Raw genomic sequence first — 20,360 nt, forward strand, 5'->3', positions numbered from 1 at the left:
AGGGAGAGAGAGACAGAGAGATAGGAATGGCAATAGTATCTCCATGGACCATGGTGACCCAGGCATCTAACAGTTCTCAAGTTATTTCTTCATGAGGAAGCATGAGTCTATACTACAGCTGTGACATGTTCATCTACTCAGATAAGACTGGCTACAGAGATAAAAAGTATAGGACTTAATTTGACAAAACGGTGAGCACAGAGACGCTCAGTCTGTATTGCAAAAAACACAAACACTAAAAACACGTGACTCGGATTCAGCAGTTAGTGTCGTGTGGAATGTTGCTCATCCTGTGCCACCCAAAGAGCTTCTCCACTCACGCCCTCAGCTTGACTTTCTACTGAATGGGAGCTTTAATGAGGTGAGCGTTGAGAGTGACCGAAGGGACAACCTGCGCCTGGACACCCACAAGAGTCGTATGGTAACTTTAAGTGATACAGAATGATGAATTCTTCGAGATACCATGTTTTTAGGCAGGACAGGATTTTACCCTGGCCTATTTTCTCTTAAGCTGTTCCGTTTATCTAGGGCGAATATTGTTTTCGTAAATGAGCAGGATTAAGCCCACATTCAGACTCGAAGCCAGTCGAACATGACCACGCTCAGCAGCAGATGTCGGTGGTGTTTCACCCTGGCGCTGGTTATGTGTCTGTGCTGCGTTATCATCTTCTGTGAATATCTAATCTACTACCCAGCGATATGGCGCTGTGCCTGGCCAGGGCTGGACGGGAACGGTGCTGGGAAAGACGAACCACTCCGAGCAATGTTCCTTTCGGACACACACCTCCTCGGTGCAGTGAAGGGCTACTGGCTGGACAAAATACGCAGGTAAGCGCGGGGGGGGTAATAAATATAAAATAGCGAGTATAACAACTATATTTAGGTGTAGATAACATTTAGTTTTTGTGTTTGTGTGAGTGTTGGCAGTTGGGGTTATGCCCTCTGGAATAGCATGTTCACAGTGTTCTCAACCTTTGTTTGTGTGTGTGTGTGCATGTGTTGTGCAGAGAGTGGCAGATGGAGCGGTCTTTTCAGACTGCTGTATCAGTGCTGCATCCAGAGATGGTCTTCATTCTGGGAGATATCTTTGATGAGGGCAAGTGGAGCACGCCAGAGGTACTGGTCATACACACACAGGCATACCTGTGGCTCCAGGTTAGATTGACTTGTGTGACTTGTCCTTAGATTCTGACCTTCACCAGATGTACTGAAGTAATGCTGCCAGCATATATGTATGAGTGTGTGGATGGTGTGTGGTCTGTGTGTGTGTGGATAGTGTTTTTATGTGTGTGTGGATGGTGTTTGGTGTGTTTGTGTTCATAGTTGTAGCTCACACCTTTAAATGATCCTCCTCAACCTCTCCACTCTAAGTACCAACCAGTTGGTACATACAATAAATTTACTCCAGTCTATAGAACATGTTCCCCAGAGAACACGTTCCCCAGAATGACAACAAGGAACTCTTTCATCAGACTAGAAGAAGGAAGATGGCTAAACTCTGTGTTTAGAGTGGGGATAAAAATCATTTTAGTTAGGTGTTTGTTGTATGTGTGTTTATTTAATTCTGTAGAATAACAGAATTCTTGATAATTCTGTTATTCTGATAATTATATATTCTTGATAATATTCTTATCAAGAATATATAATGATCAATTCATATTTTGTCATTATGATATGTAGTTAAGTAATGGGTAAGATGATGTGTATGGGTAGTATTGATCATATGCATGGTGAGGTCATGTGTAATAAAGTAAGTCATGGATAATGCATATGTAATGTGTGTTCAGAACTGGCAGGAGGATGTGAGGCGCTTTAATCACATCTTTCGTCGCCCTAACAACACCGAGCTCATTGGCATCATTGGGAACCATGATATTGGCTTCCATTATGAGTGAGTTCACACTCAACACCACAGTTTGTCAGCAATATTGTTCACACCTACTAACAGGTACTGTTATATGGATAACACCTAACAACCATGATATCAACTTCCATCATGAGTTCCCATGGTTACACTTAATGCACTGTTGGCACCCAACAAAGCCGTTGCTTTAGTTACATTTAGGTCAAATGTACCGACACCCTCACTCTAGATCATGTTAAGAGGCTACACTGTTGACACCTTGCAAGAAAGTGGAACCTACAGAACACACTTAGCAATTCTGATCTCTGTGTCCCTTTTGTCAGGATGAGTTGGTCTAAACTGGAGCGATTTGAGAAGGTTTTCAACTTCACCTCTGCCTCAGTCATCACTAGGAAGGCAGTCAAGTAGGTGTTCACTACAACCATGTTCCTCTCGCACAGTAAACACTGAGCCTACCAAGTGATGGTTGGGCTATTTTTTCTGTTTGTCTTGAATCTGTGTTTGTGTAGCTTTATTCTAGTGAACAGCATGGCCCTGCATGGAGACCACTGTCCTATCTGCCAGGCGGTGGAGACACAACTGTATAGGATCTCCTGGGCTCTCAACTGCTCTGCTCAGGTCAGGTTTCGTCGTCAACCATGTCAGAAAATACTACTATAAACAAATACAAAGTTGTGTTGTATAGCAGAGGATGCTACAACAATCTTGCCCCTCATTTATTCTAAAACGCCAGTGACATCTCAACATTAATAAGCTTTTGCGACACAGCGTTATGCTTTTTTGCGCTGCGAAATATATTTTCACTTCGCGTGACTCGCGCGCATGAGACTAACCATTGTGACATGATATGGAAGCAAATCAGTGACATAATGTTTTTAATTTAAGGCATTGAATACTTAATACTGAAATTTAAACAAGACTGAATTCTCATATGAATATATTTCAATTTAAAATAAAATTCAGGTTGTTAAAATTCAAGCCAAAAAACAAAAGATTTGAGACAAAAAATTTCGAGTGTAAAAAAATGTTGCCCCAAAAAATGGAGCCTATCAAATCTGAGCTGAAACATTTCATGTGTAAAAAATTCAGATTGTAACATCCGGGATACCAAGGATAGGTAGAGCAATCGAGCCTTAATGCAAGATTTGATCACATCGGACCAGAGAGCCCGTTGTTGTCATTGAGACATCTCAGATTTGATTGTAGTTTTTGCATGTTCAACATGGATTATAGGTCGAAAGTCGAACGAACGAGTACTTACGTCCATTCGATTTCTTACAGGGTGAGTCGTTTTTGCCCATAACACACTAGCATTCTGCTAATGAATGCTGATTGGTTAGTGAAGGACTTATTACGACCAGAGATCCCGCTTGATGGCATCCGAAGCGGAACCAGAATGTCAATAAATACATTTACTTATTTCAAAATGAAGTTTCTGTAAAGACAACATTTATTTATTTCATGGGATGCCACATGTATTTATTTATTGAGACTTTTATTTCCTAACACCAAATTTATTTCTGTGCTGTATTTATTTCCAATCCTACATGCAAGTGAGAGGGGTAAGGTATTCTTCTGACCAAAGCAGCTGCAGAAAATCGAGGGCAAAAATATGGTCACTGTCCAATGAATTATGGTGCTTACTATATATTCCCGGCAGATTAACAAATCATTGATCCGAAGACTCGGTTGGCAGAAGAACGAAACATTGATCCAAAGACACGGTGGGGAGGTGAACGATTCGTTCATCTGCCGGGTATGAGTCTTTGGATCGTTTTTCACGTGACCTGCATAGGCTCAGTACTGCAAGGTAGAGGAAACAGAAATGATTCGTTCATTTTGCCTCGGTCTTCGGGTATGGGTCTTTGGATCATTTTTCATGTGACCTGTATAGGCTCAGAAGAGAGGAAACAGAAAGGATTTCTTTAACTCGTTCACTTTTGCGTGACTAGGTTTAGTAAGACGTGAACAATATTCGTTCACAAGTAATAATTACAGGTTTTGGTATTTTTACTTTTTTGTACTTTACTTACAATTAAATGCAGTGTAATTGTTTGCTGCGATAATTAAATGCTAGTGTGAAATGACCATTTTGAGTCATACAAACTGTCATAATGCATTATTTTAATCCAGGAATTTCTTTTAAAATAGTATCTTCTGGTTTAACTGCAGGCCTACATGAGAATATGAAGAATGACTCGATTATTTACAGCTTACTTACAATATAGCCGGTGTAATGCCGTTAGCTGCGCAAATGTCCAGTATTATCTACATTTTAATTGATCTATGTTTGATACGTAAGGTAGATGATTACTGGCATAACATATTTACGTGCAAAGGCACAGCAGAGTTGTGCTTTTTGATGTACATGTTGAAGAATACAGGATCGAAGTGCGCAATGTCGCTTGTTGTCTGCAATGAATGGACAGTAAAAGCTATGCTTATTCTACCTTTGTTTTTATTTGATTATGCGTAACTGCTACATTTGTCATCACAACGTCTAAACAATCGGAATAACATACATGGTGCATGTATAAATCACAAGAATAAACAGTAAAAATACAAATACAAGTTTATAACATAAAATGATTTAATAAACATTTTTATGTTTGAATTTTGGCAGGGTAGGCAGTGCCTACCCAGACTGCACGTCACTGGCGACCTCGCTATATTGTAGGCTACATGTAATTGTCACAATTACATTATTGGTGGCCAAGCAACGAAGCTGCGGAGCCACTTAAGTGTTTCTACCTTTTCTTTTTATTGGTGGCCAAGCCGCAAAGCGGCGAAGCCATTAAGTGTTTCTACCTTTCCTTATTGGTGGCCAAGCCGCGAAGCGGAACATGCATCCGGTAGGAGGGAACCCTATTGTTATTGGTGGTATTATTATGGCAGTCCTATGGGAGTCAATGGCAGCCCCGAGACCAGAACTGTAAAAAGTTGTGAAATTTGGCATGTTGAAACCGCAGCACATTAGTAACTACCATACCAAACATGGATCACTTTAAACAGAAGGTGGAGCTACAGCCCAATTTGACCATTTTCAAAGTGATGCCATTTGCTTCCCATTTGTCCCCAAATTCTGAAATTTTGTATATATGCCTAATTGCTCATGCGGAACAAAAAAGCCTCAAGAACCTATAATGGCCGCAATTTGGTGTCATGTGATCACTGGGCGTGGCCGCAGGAAGCAAAATAAGATTTGGCCAATAACTGTTGATTTGTTTGCCTTTATTAAGTGATTCCTTTGTCTCATGTCTTGGGACGTCCCGTGTGTGACCCATCATCATTTTTGATGAACAGCCGAATTGATGCGGCCGCTATTTAGAATTTCTTAAAATAGTTTTTTCTCCCTCCTAGAAATATTGTCAAATCTTCACCTAATGTGGCAGAGATTATCATCAGACCAAGCCTCACAAAGCCCATCACATGTTTTTTGGATTTTCTAAACCGTTTGCCCGTTACAGCCAATCAGAATGTGAAGTTAAGACATCAAACAGGAAGATGCGTATCTCAGCAAATCTTTGATGGATTCACACCAAACTTGGTATAGGGACTCGGACCCAAGTTCTAAGGATGTCTAAAATGTTTTCTGGGTCATATGACTGCTTGGCCACCTCATTGCTGCTTGCAGCTATATTTGTTGGCCAAGCCGCGAAGCGGCAAAGCCACCTAGAGGGTTTCTACGTATTCTCTACAAGCGGCGAAGCTTGTAATTGGGGTGTGCTTGCCTTCAGCGAACACAATCCATTTTTATTTCACATATTTATTTATTTATTATTTTTGCCCCCCTAAGGATCAGTCAATGTTTGGACTACATAGACAACGCCTTTGTCAAAATGTTCGTCTTGGTCTCAATTGCGTTGCGTGTATTGGGATTTACGTTCCGTTGCACAGTTTAGGAGGTTACAAAGTTTTTGTGGCGAAAAGTGCTTTTAGTCGACGCAGGGCACTCTGCTGGCTACGTCACCACGTCAACACACGTTAGCAACGACGCATGGATACAATGTGATAGAGACGTTCTAGCACGCAAGTTGGAAAAGTTGTGAAAAATACCACCCCCAAAAATTTCCAACCATTGGCCTTTGTTGAGAAAGTGATTTCGAGTGGAACTGCCATCTCGGATTTTTGATTTAGGTCGTGAAAGTCTTTGTAATTTGAGCGAGTGCAGGTCGCCCGTGAGACCGCCTAGTCTTTTAGGCGGCAGCTATGTTAGAAAGCGTCATAGTAGTATTTTCGTAATTTTATAGTTCAATTTTACACAAAAAAACTGAAAGAGGGAAATGTTATGACGATATGACTATTGTGAAGACAGCCAGGTGGTGAGATTTTTGATTTGTTTGCTACGTGAGAGCCCCTTCCGCCTCCATTGACGATTGCGGCAGCAATAACAGTGTTGACACACAGCAGCAACCGTTTGTTAGTTACAGTCAATCAAATTCAGCAACTGATCTAGAAAAAGGGAAGTGAGGTCATATCTTAGCGAATCTTTGATGCATTGACTCCAAACTTGGTGTATGGATTCATGACCCTGTTATTAAGAGGTCTGAAAAAGGTAGGGTAATTTGAGCTCTAGGGGGCGCTACAATAGTGTTTTGACCAATAACTGTTGATTTGTTTGTCGTATATCAGTGATTTTTATGTCTCGTGAAATCTTAGGAGATCCCACGTCTGACGCATTTTAATGCGTGATACCAGACAAATTGATGTGGCTGCCATTTTGAATGAATGAATAAAACCTTTTTCCTTACTCCTACAAAATGTATCCAATATTCACCAGATTTGGCACAGATTATCTTCAGACCACAATCCCCTTGACATGTCAAAATAGGACTGAATTACAGCTTTTTATATTTAGGCCAAATCTGACCATGCTTCCCACAGGAGAAACTGCTTACTTTTTTATACAGTAACTGAACACAGCATTTCCCTGCAGTGAGAATAGCTCACTAGTATAAGACGGGTTCCTCTGAAGTGCAAGGTCATAAGTTTGAATCCAGCCACAGTCATCAAGCATGTCATGATACTGGTTATCTGTTTAGTGAAGCCAGGTATGACACAGTAGCTGTCTAACAGTATAATCATAATGATAAATATAGCTGCAAGCAGCAATGGGGTGGCCAAGCAGGTCAGATGACCCAGAAGAAACTTTAGACACCCTCAGAAAAGGGTTCTGAGTACACGCAGCAAGTTTGGTGTGAATCCATCAAAGATTTGCTGAGATACGACCAGTGTTGGGAATAACGTGTTACAAAGTAACTGTAACTCCACTACTTTTGGCGGTAACTAGTAATGTAACTCATGACTTTTTTCAATAAAATAACGCAGTTACATTACTGAAATTTAAATGGGCTCGTTACTCGTAACTTTTTTCTTGCATGAATTCCCCAAATTCCTGTTTTTAATCTAACTTAAACAAGTTTACGGTGACGCAGTGTATGAATGCTGTTTGGCGGCTCTGCTGCCGATTTTGATGTCCGGCTGTACCGGACAAACGGTTTCGAAAATCTAAAATCATTTTGATCGTTTGTGTGAGGATTGCATTGACTATTACAGCTTGACTAGAGGCAGCTAGCGACTGCGGTGAACCTGGCTTCCTTTGCAGTGGCTTACAGTCTCGCTAAACAGAGAATAAGAGACATGACAAACTTGTCGGCTTTAGCTGTATTCAAACCTCTGATGTTGCCGTTGCCAGGACACCAATTTAGCCCAGTTAGCTATTCTTAGTGATGGAAATCACAGAGTTCAGTTACTTGGTAAAAATATAAGCAGTTTTTTCTGTGGCAAGTGGTTGTCAGATTTGGCCCAAGTTTAAACAGCTGTAATTCACTCATATTTTGACATGTCAAGGTGATTGTGGTCTGAAGATAATCTGTCCCAAATGTGGTGAATATTTAATGCATTTTGTAAGAGTAGGACAAAAACGTTTAATTAATTCATTCAAAATGGCGACATCAATTCGGCTGGTATCACAAGTTAACATGTTAGACATGGGATCGCCCCCCTAGAGGTTAGAGGACCCATATCAAATAAATATGACTCTTTTTGAGTATAGATCCCCTGAGAATGAAACATTCTATTTAACTATTATGATTATACTGTTAGACAGCTACTGTGGCATACCTGGCTTCACTAAACAGATAAACCAGGATCATGACATGCTTCATGAATGTGGCTGGATTCAAACCTATGACCTTGCACTCCAGAGGAACCCGTCTTATCCCAGTAAGCTATTCTCAGTGTTGGAAACTGCTGTGTTCAGTTACTGTATAAAAAGTAAGCCGTTTCTCCTGTGGGAAGCATTGTCAGTTTGACTCAAGTATAGAAAGCTGTAATTCTGTCATATTTTAACATATCAAGGTGATTGTGGTATGAAAATGTGAATGAATGAATTAAAAAAATGTGTGAGTCACACAAAAGAGGCTGTGTGGAAGCTGAACTGCATCATCTAACAAAGCTAAGTGCTTAAATACAATGCAGGAGAATAAGTTTGAACGTTGTGAAGCAATCAAAGAAATTGTTGAATTTCAAGAGGCAGTGTGGAAGCTGAACTGCATCATCTAACAAAGCTAAGAGCTTAAATAGCCTACAATGCGGGAGAAGCTGAAAGCTGAACTGTTAAACAGAAGAATAAGTAGGCTAACTAGTCGTAACAAGAATAGTAGAGTTTTAACAGCTGAAATTATAGTTGAGATAGTAATAGCAGTAGCAGATGTAGCCTATCATTGAGTGCATTTACTCGGCTTTCTTGTAGTGATGGTGGAAACGAAGCTTTCCGAAGCAACGGGCTATTTGACACAATTGTGTTGAAAAAGTATTGCTTTTTCAAAGTGTTCGATACATCTTCTCCATAGGGACATCTGCTGGTCAGTTTATGGTATGGCGACTGTATCGAGCGATGGAAGGAATCGACGTCAAGTCCTAGAGACGTCAGTCTAACAATCGTCATTGACAACTTGATAAATAAAGGTTATGTGACAAATGTTTTGATTTGCAAGTGTCAAATTACATTATCATATATCTTGTTGTATTATAAACAACATAGCATCTTTGCTACTTCACCTTCATAACATTTATTTTTAGGTTCTTATAATACTAATACATGAACAGTTCAAGTGAGTATGGCCTAGTGGTAAGAACGCTGCCCCTCACCCAGACATAGTGAGATCGCATCCGAGCACCGTGTTTTAGTGGAAGTATATACTAAATGAATACGTTATCAGGGCCGGCGTTTGCTATAGGCGAACTAGGCAGGGTGCCATGAAGAGGGGGGCGCCAAATACCGAAGTGCTTCCATTAATTAACCGTCCCGCATTTGTCACCAGATTTGCATTGGTCTCTATGGGGCGAGAGTTGGTTCTCCCGCTTTCGTGGGGCTCTGAACAAATGTGTAAGTCTGTTGGATTCCACAGACAACTGTCCACGACCAACACAAAATTAGCTATCTATTGATCCAAAAATGAAGCATGAAGAGTGAAAATTGTGGCAATGCTGGCAAATTTGAAAAACGTTTTGAAACTGATTTTGAAGCTCCCGTCCACCCTAAGCGTTTCAGTCAGCACTCTAGGCTCTCACATACACACCCATGTAAATCTCAGAAACGGTTTGAAAACTCATGAAACATAATCAGTGATATTCAAAAAAGTTGAATAGATATCAAAAAACTGAATAAAAAAAATAGTTTAGGGTTTTGTCAACATTTTAAAGTTTAAATGGTGGCTGTAGCTGAAAGATTGAGGAAGAAGAAGGATTTAAAGGTTGAAGAAGTTTGAGAGGATTGAGAGGATTTGGAAAAACTCAATTGGAAAACCATGTCAAAATGAATATTGACTTTTATTAATTCAAGCATAAATGGTACAAAGCCGAAAAGATATAGCACGGCCTGAAACCGCTGATTTTTTTTATAACTGAACGGTTTAAATAGCTGAAGATTTGAACGCGTTAAAAGGTGTTGCTGAAGAAATAGAGTCAGATGGCTGAGCGGTGAGGGAGTTGGGCTAGTAATCAGAAGGTTGCCGGATCGATTCCCAGCCGTGCCAAATTATGTTGTGTCCTTGGCACTTCACCCTACTTGCCTCGGGGGGAATGTCCCTGTACTTACTGTAAGTCGCTCTGGATAAGAGCGTCTGCTGAATGACTAAATATAAATGTAAATAGAATAATAAGAAGAAGTTGAATAAAGATTCAAAGAACAATAGCAGCATTCCAACAATAATAATGTAGCGGCCCTCGTGCCTTGTTTCTGAGCACAATGCAAATTAACTAAACCACTGGTTGGGGCGCCCTGAGTTCTTTTTACTATACTTACTATTTAGTATAAAATAGGTCCGTTAATTTAAAAAAAATACATGTCGTTTAATATAAGCATGTCACTCGGTGGTAAACCTCAATACATACAAGTTACTATCTTCCTACCACAGTCACTTGAAAATAAAAAGGAACAAAAGTCTGTCGATTGTTGCCGAATGTTGCTAGTGTGTGTTGGGCCACGCCGTGCAATCTCCCTCAGTCGATTGGCAACTCGTGGCGCGCCAGCCACCTCGTGGCGTGAAGAGTAAAAGTGAGTGGAGTAGCTCAGTGTCCAGAAGGAAAAAGAAAGGCTCCTTGAATTGGACTGTCTGTCGAATTCGGTTCCTTTCCAGTCCCAAGTCCAGTATGCACGGGCAACCTGTTGCTGAGTTCTCTGTCCGACAGCCCGCACATTATAGGTTATAGTCACTCGTTGACTCGATGGTCCCCTAATTGGCAACTCATTACTCAACTCTGGACCCGTTCTCCACCATCTTCTTCTCCCTCCTTCTTCCCTTCCTTCCCATACATATACCTCGACGACGACAGGTCAAAGGTCAAATAAACTTATGAGCCAATAAGCTCACAGACTTCAAATGTAAACATGAACAATCTGTTTAAACATTATTATATAAAATACATGAAACTTATCAGCATTAGTTTCCAACATATGAACAAAAAACAATTAACATATGCAATATTGAATGAAATACTAGCAAGGGCTATAATAAGAAAAGGTAGAAACATTTAAGGTGGCTTCGGAGCTTCACTGCTTGGCCACCAATAATACTGCAAATGTTTCCTTTAAGGGGCAGATTAATTAAAGTATGGTCAGACCTCAGACCCCTACTGGTACTTCCTCTAATTCCTGGTAATTAGTCTAAACTGTACTGGAACTTCCTGTAGTTAGTCTAAAGGCCTCGGTATACTACAGTTTCGTACGTGTACGTATGTACATACGCGAAAGCTACGCATGGCAGCATTGTTCACATACTCCACCACCACAATCAACCTGGATGTTTTACATCTATGTCCACTAGGAGGCAGGTCAGCGACAAAACATATTGTGACTAAATACATTGACTTTAACACATTTGAGTAGTTAATGTTTAAGACATTAACTACTTCTGATTTTGTACAACAGCAATAGCCATGGCGACATAGGAGGTATTGTAAATGTATGTCCAGCTCACATATTTGCTCTTTAAAATTTACCGCCGTTATGCACTACTGCTTCTTCACTATTTCCTGTATTTATCTCACAGCACGTCAGAGGATCTTTGGTATACTTTACCTTGTATATTTGTACATTTAGGCCTGGGAGACATGCACAAAGTAGGCTATGCACAGAACGAAAGCTAGATGCGTGCGGAATCATTCTGCGTATGCGTAAACGTAATAAGCGTGTAAGCGTGAAGTATATTTTGGCCTAAACCTGTATAGGTACCTTCTCTAGTTAATCTAACCTGCTAGTGTAATAGCTATGACTATAATAACTAGTACTCTACCTCCCCAGTCACTCCACACCAGAACGAGGCGTCGCTGTCAGGATGTGCAGCTCTTCCCTGCAACAGCACCCATCATCCTACAGGTGATACACACCACAGTTCTGTGTATGTTTGGCTGTTTGTATGTGGTTATAGCACTATTTCAGTGTGTCATACTTCACAGCACTACCCCCTGTACCGCGTCAGCGATGCTGGGTGCAAAGGCACAGATGCAGCATCACCCGAAGAGCGCCATCTGCTGTTCCAGGAGCGCTACGACGTGCTGTCCCAGGAAGCTTCTAATAAAGTGATCTTAAACACACACACACACAGTTCTATACAGGCCCTAGTCCCATACAATGTGTCCTTATGGAAAACATCTTCATTAATAAATATCGTATCCATTCGAGGAGCACAATGATTAATTTCCTTACCAATTAACAGCTACTCTGGTGGTTCCGGCCCCGCCTAATTCTCAGTGGCCACACCCACAGTGCCTGCAAGGTTGTCCATGACAACAGTTATCCTGAGATCAGCGTTCCTTCCTTTAGCTGGAGAAACCGAAACAACCCCAGCTTCATCCTGGTAACTATAGAAACAACTCTGTCTTTATTATTGTAACCATAGAAACAACCCTGTCTTCATCTTCGTCTCACTCTGCAAAGAGATGTTCCAGACTTCTCTCTCTTCCTGACTTCTCCCTCTCTCTCTTCCTTTTTTCTCTCTTTTCCAGACTTCTCCCTCTCTCTCTTCCTTTTTTCTCTCTTTTCCAGACTTCTCTCTCTCTTCCAGACTTTTCCCTCTCTCTTCTTGACTTCTTTCTCTTCTTGACTTCTCCCGTTCTTCCAGATCTCTCCCTCTCTCTACATGACTTCTCTCTCCTCCTGACTTCCTCTCTTCCAGAATGCACGTACATGGTCACAGCTTTTGCAAGAATTTGCGATTGTTTTAACCTCTCTTTTCCTTCTCTCTGTTTCCTCCAGGGAAGCTTCTCCCCCAGTGCGTTCCAGCTGACTAAGTGCTTCCTGCCTGAGGAGAGCAGTGTGCTGGGGATCTACTTTGGCACTGCCCTGCTGGTGACTCTGCTGCTGCTGCTGATCCACTTGCCGTTGCTGGGTCCCGTGCACATCTCCATCACCACCACTCTACTGGCCAAATATAAGGCCATGTGATGCCATGGAGAACTGGTCATAGTTAATGTATTTAGGTTGTGTATGTGTATATGTTTTAAAGAGAGAAAAAGAAGCAGGCATAACAAGATGTGTTCACCCAATTTAAGTATGAACACAGATTTTTTTCTGGTGTGCCTCTTTATTAAAATAAAAATAGTTTTTTGTATTCCTTAAAGGCCTGACAAAAAAGTTGATCTCTCCTGTTTGTCACATGAAAAGCTGCAGTCGAGAACCGGCTACCTAACAGTGCTCACAATCCCACAATGCAGTAGTGCACAGGGGTCCTGCTCCCTCTGTGGAGCCATGTCAGTGTCTGCAAACACACACACACGCACACACTCTCACACACTGAAACAAACACTCTAATATGCCTGCATGTGTCTGCAAACACACACACACTTAAACATTCATTAATATGTATACGCATAGGCACACACATCACTATGTATAATTGTACATATAGATTTATAGAATATATGTCGATTTTTATAAATGAATATGTACATGTATATTAATATAAAATGCATATGTACAATGTACATATACAATGTGTGAGTACGTGTGTATATGTTAACATTACATGCATGCTTTGAAGCACACATACACACGTGTATACATCTAAAAAACACCTTAAGTCTAAAAAGATACTCCTACGCTTGTAAAACATCGCTGGCTGACAACTGGACACGTTAAGGTTTAAAGCTGAGTGTCAGGAATAACATTTTTGATTAATCCAAAATGGTGGGTTTACTAGACATAGTTAACCCTGCCCTCAGAGAACGCTGGATTAACTAGCCTTCAGACAGATACAGGAGGCTAGTAGCTCTCTAAACATAGCTGTTTGTTTGCATATTATACAGATCCATGATGTTGAGAACCTGAGAGCCATGCTCCTAAAGAGAGCCACATCCCTCTATAAAGAGACACACCTCCAGAGAGCCACGCCTTTAAGCCTGCTCTGCTTCATTCAGCAGACATGTCTGACAGTTTGTCATTTAGCAACTAAGCAAGTCAGTCAGTCACATACATACACTCCAGCCCAATGTACAGGTACAGCCATTATCAAGGCACAAAGATAATCTACAACTATTTTCTCCCAAAAAAAGAAAAGAAAAAGGAAAGCTAAATAGAAAGAAAAATACAAAAAATTACATTACAATTTGTAGTTTGTACAGGGTAATCAACCTTGACCAGTTTGCAAGATAAACAAAAACAAAAATATATTATTTATACATATATACTGTGTGTGTATATATATGTGTGTGTGTGTGTGTATTTGTATATAAATCTACAGCCCAGAGCATCAGATCTTATCACAATATAAACTGGCAGAGAGGTTCTATGGCTAGGACTTAATTTCCCAGCATGCTGAAAAACCATAGCTGCTTATGACACCCTCCCATCATCCTCTGGGTCCATCCATCATCCAACGCCCACTCCCTCAACAGTTTCTAACATCAACACCCAGGCAGCCTGAACAACACAACCAATTTGTTACTAACTTAACCAAGACGTTACTAACTATTTCAAACAAACCTGTCACTATCTTGACCTTTCCAAATTATGAATGTATATGTTGTCCTACCTAAGTTATCTTTTCTATTTAGTCCTACCAGTCAATAGCCCTAACTGTACAACCCACTACCCCAACTAGTCACCACCAGTTAACCATCACCCAACCAAACCAAAAAAATAAAGGAGCTACATCAAGTGTATTACAGCTTGCCTAACCTCTCTCTGTCTCACACACACACACACACACACACACACTCTCTCTCACACACAGACACACAAAGGATGAAAGGAGAGGGAAATTGGAGAAGAAACAGGATAGTTGAGAGGAGTGAGAGACATTCAAGCATTGTAGTGCTGGAGTCCCCTTGAACCATCACATGCTGATCCAGAGAACTGTCACACGCACACACAGAACACACACACTCGTCAAACACACACTCACAGCACACACACCCACAATCATGCCTCACACACTCAATCACAGCACACACTCACAATCACAACTCACACACACACAATCACAACTCGCACACACCAACTGAGCGTGCTGGTGCTGAGCCACCAGAGGAACAGCAGCAAGCAGGAGGAGAAGGCAGAGGAAGGAGAGAGCAGATGAAGTAGAAGAACAGAGAGGCACTGGGGAAACATCACAGCCATAAATAAATCAACATCAACAATGTCAGCATGGTCTCTCTTAGTCTGCTTCTTCTAGGGGCTGTGAGTACGGGTTGGAGTGCATGGACTGGCTGGGCTCCAATCAGGCTGCACCGATCACAAAAGTTCATATTGGCGGAGGTGCATTCTCTGGATAATGTCCCGACAATCATTGAAGACCCGGCGGATGTTTTCTGTGTCCACAGCGCAGGTGAAGTGGGGGTAGCAGTAATGCTTCCCATCACCACTGGCTGTGCTAATCCTCTGTAGGAGAGAAACACACACAAAGGCAGGCAGATACACTTAGTTTAGAATAAAAAGATTGTCCTGGGTAAAGTGATTCCGTGACTGTAGCTGAATTTAGGTTGCGGGAAGTCATACCAGGAACTCATCTCTGATAAAGAACTTGGCTCGGGTCACTTTGGGGTCCTCTCCTGCATCAGGAACCGCTAGGGACAAGAGATCAGAACTATAACCAAGACACAGTACCCTGAAATCCACTCATGACCAGTGTGCGGCATGTGACAACTCCTCACCAACAGACGAGAGGTAACTCACTACAGCAGTTTGTCTGACTGACTGAATGTGGACATAAACCGCCCTTTAAGTCCTCATCAAAGTGGCATAGAATGCAGCTATCAAAACTGACAGGTCGCAGCCCTGGTAGCTGGTGTGCTAATGTAACTTACCATCTGCTGGTAGAGTGTAGCTGGTGTACTCAGGAAAATAGTCCTCTAGTTTAGATTTGCCAGCCAGAATCTTGTCGGCCAGCATGTCCTGCTTGTTGAGGAACAGGATTATTGAGATGGTCCGTAGAAATCTGGAGGAGAAGATGAGGTTGGAGAAAAGGAAGGAGAAGATGTTGAAGAGAGGTATACAGCCTAGACATTGAGTGGATGTATAGATGTGTACTGTTTGGAGACTGACCTGTTGTTCCAGATGCTCTTAAAAAGGTCCAGAGACTCTCGAAGGCGGTTGGTGCTGTTGTCTTCCCTGATCACCATGTTATAACTGCTGCTCGCAGCCACAAAGATAATGGCTGTCACATCTAAGAGCACACACACGCACACACATACACACACACACACGGGGCTGCTTTATAATCCCTATATTGGTTTCAACATCCTCATCATCAACTTTATCATCATACCATCTCAGATCTCACCATTAAAGCATTGGATCCATTTCCTTCTCTCGTCCCTCTGACCGCCGACATCAAACATGCTGGGAAAAAGACACACAGGAGACAGACAGTCAGGTAAACAGGAGACAGACAGATAGATAAGTGAAAGACAAATAGACAGAGAGAAGGAGAGACAGCTTGGTTAGTATTATAACATATCAGTCTCTCACTCATGTTAAACCTGAGATTTATCTTTACCCTGTCTGAGCACCAGGGGGAGTACTGTAGTAATGATGGGGGTGGAGAGGGGACATTTACATTTGATAAATTTAACAGATGCTTGTTTCCAAAGTGATGTACAAATATGCATATAGAAAGTACAGCACAAGAACAAGGATCAGAAGTCATTTTTTTGTATCCTCAGTGCCAGGAACAGCTCCCCTGCCTCTCTCCCGTGAAGATGAAAACTTACTGGAAGTTGACTTTGTCCACCTGGAATCTGGTCTCAAAGATCCCTGAGGTTAGGACTCGACACCGCAGAAGGTCCTAAGGTTACAGCAGGTTAGAAGGTAAATGTCAAGTTACATCTAAACAAATATACTGTTCTATTTATGGCTTCAGTTTCTCACAAAGAAGCCAACATGGCTATGCTTGGCTACAACTGGTGTGGGGTCTGTATAAGGTGATGTCATACCTGATCTGTAGGTGTGTAGTCGTTGTGTCCCACAGAGTCAATTCTCTCCAGAAAGCTGAAAAACAAATCACAAAAAAACAGGAATGAACTGAGACTGAGGGGTTGAAGACTGAAGAACAGTGCAGTGCAAAAACAGTATATAGTACAGGTAGAGTGTATAGTATATTGTACAGGTAGAGTATTTAGTACAGGTAGCGTGTATAGAATATAGTGCATGTAGAGTATATAGTATATACCGTATATTTCAGAAAATAAGCCGCATTTTCTATACACCGCACCCCACCAAAATGGGAGCTTTGTGTTTGTAAATCTGAGTATAAATTGCACTGGAATATATGCCGCACTTGATACCGGAACATTGATACCAAGTGTGACGGTATGCAACGGACAAGCAACGTACGAGTATGGGCGATCTTACAGCATGCCGTTGTATAATTCACTTCAAAAATGAAAGTAAGTAAGTACGTAATGTATGTTTTCTATTGCCCGGGAATGAACTTATCTTTAGACGCGTGACTTTAAAATATTGCTGACGGCCCCCAAAGCGCAAGTTATTTTTCCGAAACGGTAGCTAGCTAGCTTTAGTTAGTTTCTGGGCTAAGTTTGCTAGCACCAAAATAATTTATCCCATCTAACCTTAGACTTAGACGGCGTCAAAGTATCTCAAAGCCAGCTGGTAAAAAATCTGGGAGTCACAATGGACCCAGACCTTTCATTTGAGTACCATATTAAGCAAATCACCAGAACAGCATTTTTCCATCTACGTAATATTGCCAAAATACGAAAATTCCTCTCAATGGATGATGCTAAAAAACTAATACATGCTTTTGTTACGTCCCGATTGGACTACTGCAATGTGTTGTTCTCTGGCCTCCCAATTACCTACCTAAAAAACTTACAGCGGGTGCAAAATGCTGCTGCTAGACTATTGACTAAAACTAGAAAGTTTGATCATATAACATCGACTCTTATCTCTTTACACTGGCTCCCTATCCAAGCCAGAGCTGATTTCAAAGTTCTACTACTAACTTACAAATCTCTGCATGGATTGGCACCACTGTACCTCTCCGGTCTCCTTGCACCCTATTGCCCCGCAAGGTCTCTAAGATCTCAAAATGCCGGCTATCTGGTAATACCCAAAGTTAAGAAAAAAACTGCTGGAGGTAGGGCGTTCTCATATAGAGCACCTCTTCTTTGGAACAAATTACCCATCTCAATTAAGGAAGCTGATACTGTCTCGACATTTAAAACTAGATTAAAAACGTTCTTGTTTAGTCAATTCTATGATTGTTAAAGGGAAGTATGTGTGTACTTTCTATGTAAACCTGGGATGTGTGCTTGCCTATGTGTGTATCACATGTAACTTTTAAATTTTAATTATAGCTTATGTTCACATTGCCCAGCTAGATGTTACAAATAAAGTAAACCTGTTACTGTATATTGTTAGTATTATTATTATTATAGTTCCGTTGCTGTATATTGTTACTGTTATAGTTTTTATTACTAGTTGGAGACAACGGGGGACTGGCTGTTTTCATCCTTATTCGTATAAGTATAACCTACTTTAGAGTTCTTTCCCCTGGAACAGATTTCATGTTCCAACTGAGGGGGGCTGTCGTTGTTTTGGTGTGTGGGGCTGCATCAAATACCCTTTTTGCTCTGTTAAATTGCTGCACTAGTCCACACTTGACCGGTGGGGATCTCATTCTATTTTGACTGTAACTGTTAGCTGCTCCTGGCATTCTCTAATCCCTGCTCTCCTCTCTGTCCCCCCCCCCCACACATTCCCTGTGGTGTGGGGGGTTTGAGCTGTCAGGACCTGCTTGGTCGTCGGTCTGCCAACGCTGAACCAGGTCGTCACCCGGAATCCAGTCTCCATGACGGCCAACAGCGAGTTTCCCGGTCCCATCCAACGTCTATAAAGCCGAACAATGGATTTTGGTGTTTCAAAACCCATTGACACTGTATGACTATGTTTAGCTTGTGTTCTGCTCCTCTCTCTTACCAACCGTCTCTGGAGGAGGGGATCCCTCTCTGAATTGCTCCTCCCAAGGTTTCTTCCATTTTTTCTCCCGGTGGGAGTTTTTCTGGGAGTTTTTCCTTGTCTTCCTTGAGGGTTTAGGTTGGTTGAGGGGCAGTTCTATGGGCGCATGTGAAGCCCTCTGTGACATGCTTGCGTGTAAAAAGGGCTATACAAATAAATTTGATTTGATTTGATTTGAGCATAATACTCGTAGCAATGCTACTACCATGCTAGTGTTACTTGTTAGCCTTCTCATTAATATACTTACTAAAGCCATACTAAAGTGTTTGTGACATAGTTTTTGTCCCTCGGAAAATATTCAGTTGGAATGTTCGAAATCACTTATATGTGACTTATGAGTACGCTGTGAGACCCGCATTCGAACGATCACATGTGCGACGCTACTCCTTAATGGGTTAAATAGTATTCACAAAAAAGTGTTTCTACTGTTGTTTTTATAAAAACGTGCTATAAGCCGCTTCGAAATATAAACCGCACCACCCCCCCCCCCCCCCCCCCAAAAAAAAGGGGTATAAGCCACGGTTTTATTTCTGAAAAATACGGTAGTACAGGTTGATTGTACAGTAGCCTATATAGTACAGGTAGAGTGTATAATACAGGTACAGTGTATAGTATATAGTGCAGGTAGAGTATATAGTACAGGTAGAGTGTATAGTATATAGTGCAGGTAAAGTATAGTACAAGTAGAGTATATAGTATATAGTGCAGGTAGTGTATAGTAAAGGTGTAGTGTATAGTGCAAGTAGAGTGAATAATGCAGGTATAGTGCAGATGTATAATTTACAGTGTATAGTAGGCCCGGATTGGCTAATCAGGAGCACCGGGAGGATTCCTGGTGGGCCGGTGTGTTTTTTTGGCCGCGAGGGCCGGTGTTGTCATGGTAATGGATTGAAATATGGATGCTGTCCCTAGGCTGCCTGCACTCACAGCAGCCCCACTCTTTTTATTTATTATTTTACCGCAGCTCCACTCTTTTTTAATTTATTATTGTATCACAGCCCCACTCTCAGAGTGCAGCCTGCAGGTTAATGATGACTTGACTTTCTTTTGACTCCCTGGCCCCGCCCCCGACAGAGGCACCTTGCTCAAAATAAAAAACGTCAGAGATAAAAATAACAGAAAGCGCAAAGGCCAGAAAAAAGAAAGAAAGCTCTAGAAACTGACGCGGCCAAATGTTCTAAGCAGAATACATTTTTCCTCAAAACAACAAATGAAGACGAGACGGCCGGTAAGCTAACGTTAAGGTAGTTAGGATCAGTGCAAGTTAGCGGCCATGCAAAACAACGTTGTCTGCAAACCACCGGTCATGTATCAAACTTTTACTTGTAGCTCTTCAGCAGCAGCAGCCTCTAGCTGCAGTGAAGAGCCAGGCCCGGTAACGTTATCAAGCTCCAGGCATGAGTTCAACACACCAGACTTATATTCTTTGGTTTTAATTACATTATTTTAATATAGTCAGTCGTGAACTAAACTGGGACGGTCTAAGGCATGAAATTTCAGGACTGAATATGAGTGCCA

At 41.5% G+C, this 20,360-nt stretch overlaps 2 protein-coding genes across 2 annotated transcripts in view; one reads left to right on the top strand and one right to left on the bottom strand.

Annotated features, from left to right (window-relative positions):
* The first annotated feature begins 352 nt into the window (after window positions 1–352).
* On the top strand, window positions 353–12,819 carry mppe1 (metallophosphoesterase 1). Its single transcript, XM_047023724.1, has 9 exons — window positions 353–828; window positions 1,008–1,116; window positions 1,788–1,891; window positions 2,188–2,268; window positions 2,374–2,482; window positions 11,670–11,744; window positions 11,825–11,947; window positions 12,085–12,225; window positions 12,624–12,819. Exons 1-9 carry the CDS (start codon window positions 593–595, stop codon window positions 12,810–12,812), a joined length of 1,167 nt encoding a protein of 388 aa, XP_046879680.1. The 5' UTR covers window positions 353–592; the 3' UTR covers window positions 12,813–12,819.
* A 112-nt stretch (window positions 12,820–12,931) lies between these two features.
* LOC124470047 (guanine nucleotide-binding protein G(olf) subunit alpha-like) overlaps window positions 12,932–20,360 on the bottom strand; it is a 43,915-nt gene continuing 36,486 nt past the window's right edge. The window contains exons 6-12 of the mRNA XM_047023725.1: window positions 16,799–16,853; window positions 16,577–16,650; window positions 16,147–16,205; window positions 15,909–16,029; window positions 15,671–15,801; window positions 15,363–15,430; window positions 12,932–15,245 (exon numbers count right to left, since the gene is read on the bottom strand). Of these exons, the coding sequence (XP_046879681.1) occupies window positions 15,099–15,245; window positions 15,363–15,430; window positions 15,671–15,801; window positions 15,909–16,029; window positions 16,147–16,205; window positions 16,577–16,650; window positions 16,799–16,853 (655 nt within the window). The 3' untranslated portion in view covers window positions 12,932–15,098. The remainder of the gene's footprint in view (window positions 15,246–15,362; window positions 15,431–15,670; window positions 15,802–15,908; window positions 16,030–16,146; window positions 16,206–16,576; window positions 16,651–16,798; window positions 16,854–20,360) is intronic.

The sequence above is a fragment of the Hypomesus transpacificus genome, chromosome 8, assembly GCF_021917145.1.
Source record: "Hypomesus transpacificus isolate Combined female chromosome 8, fHypTra1, whole genome shotgun sequence".
Lineage (NCBI taxonomy): Eukaryota > Metazoa > Chordata > Actinopteri > Osmeriformes > Osmeridae > Hypomesus > Hypomesus transpacificus.

What these genes read in the sequence shown, in the direction of transcription:
- mppe1 (XM_047023724.1), top strand. Translation starts at nt 593, where the DNA reads ATGACCACGCTCAGCAGCAGATGTCGGTGGTGTTTCACCCTGGCGCTG. An exon ending in TGGCTGGACAAAATACGCAG is followed by an intron (nt 829 to 1,007) that starts GTAAGCGCGGGG and finishes TGTGTTGTGCAG; the next exon opens with AGAGTGGCAGATGGAGCGGT. An exon ending in GATATTGGCTTCCATTATGA is followed by an intron (nt 1,892 to 2,187) that starts GTGAGTTCACAC and finishes CCCTTTTGTCAG; the next exon opens with GATGAGTTGGTCTAAACTGG.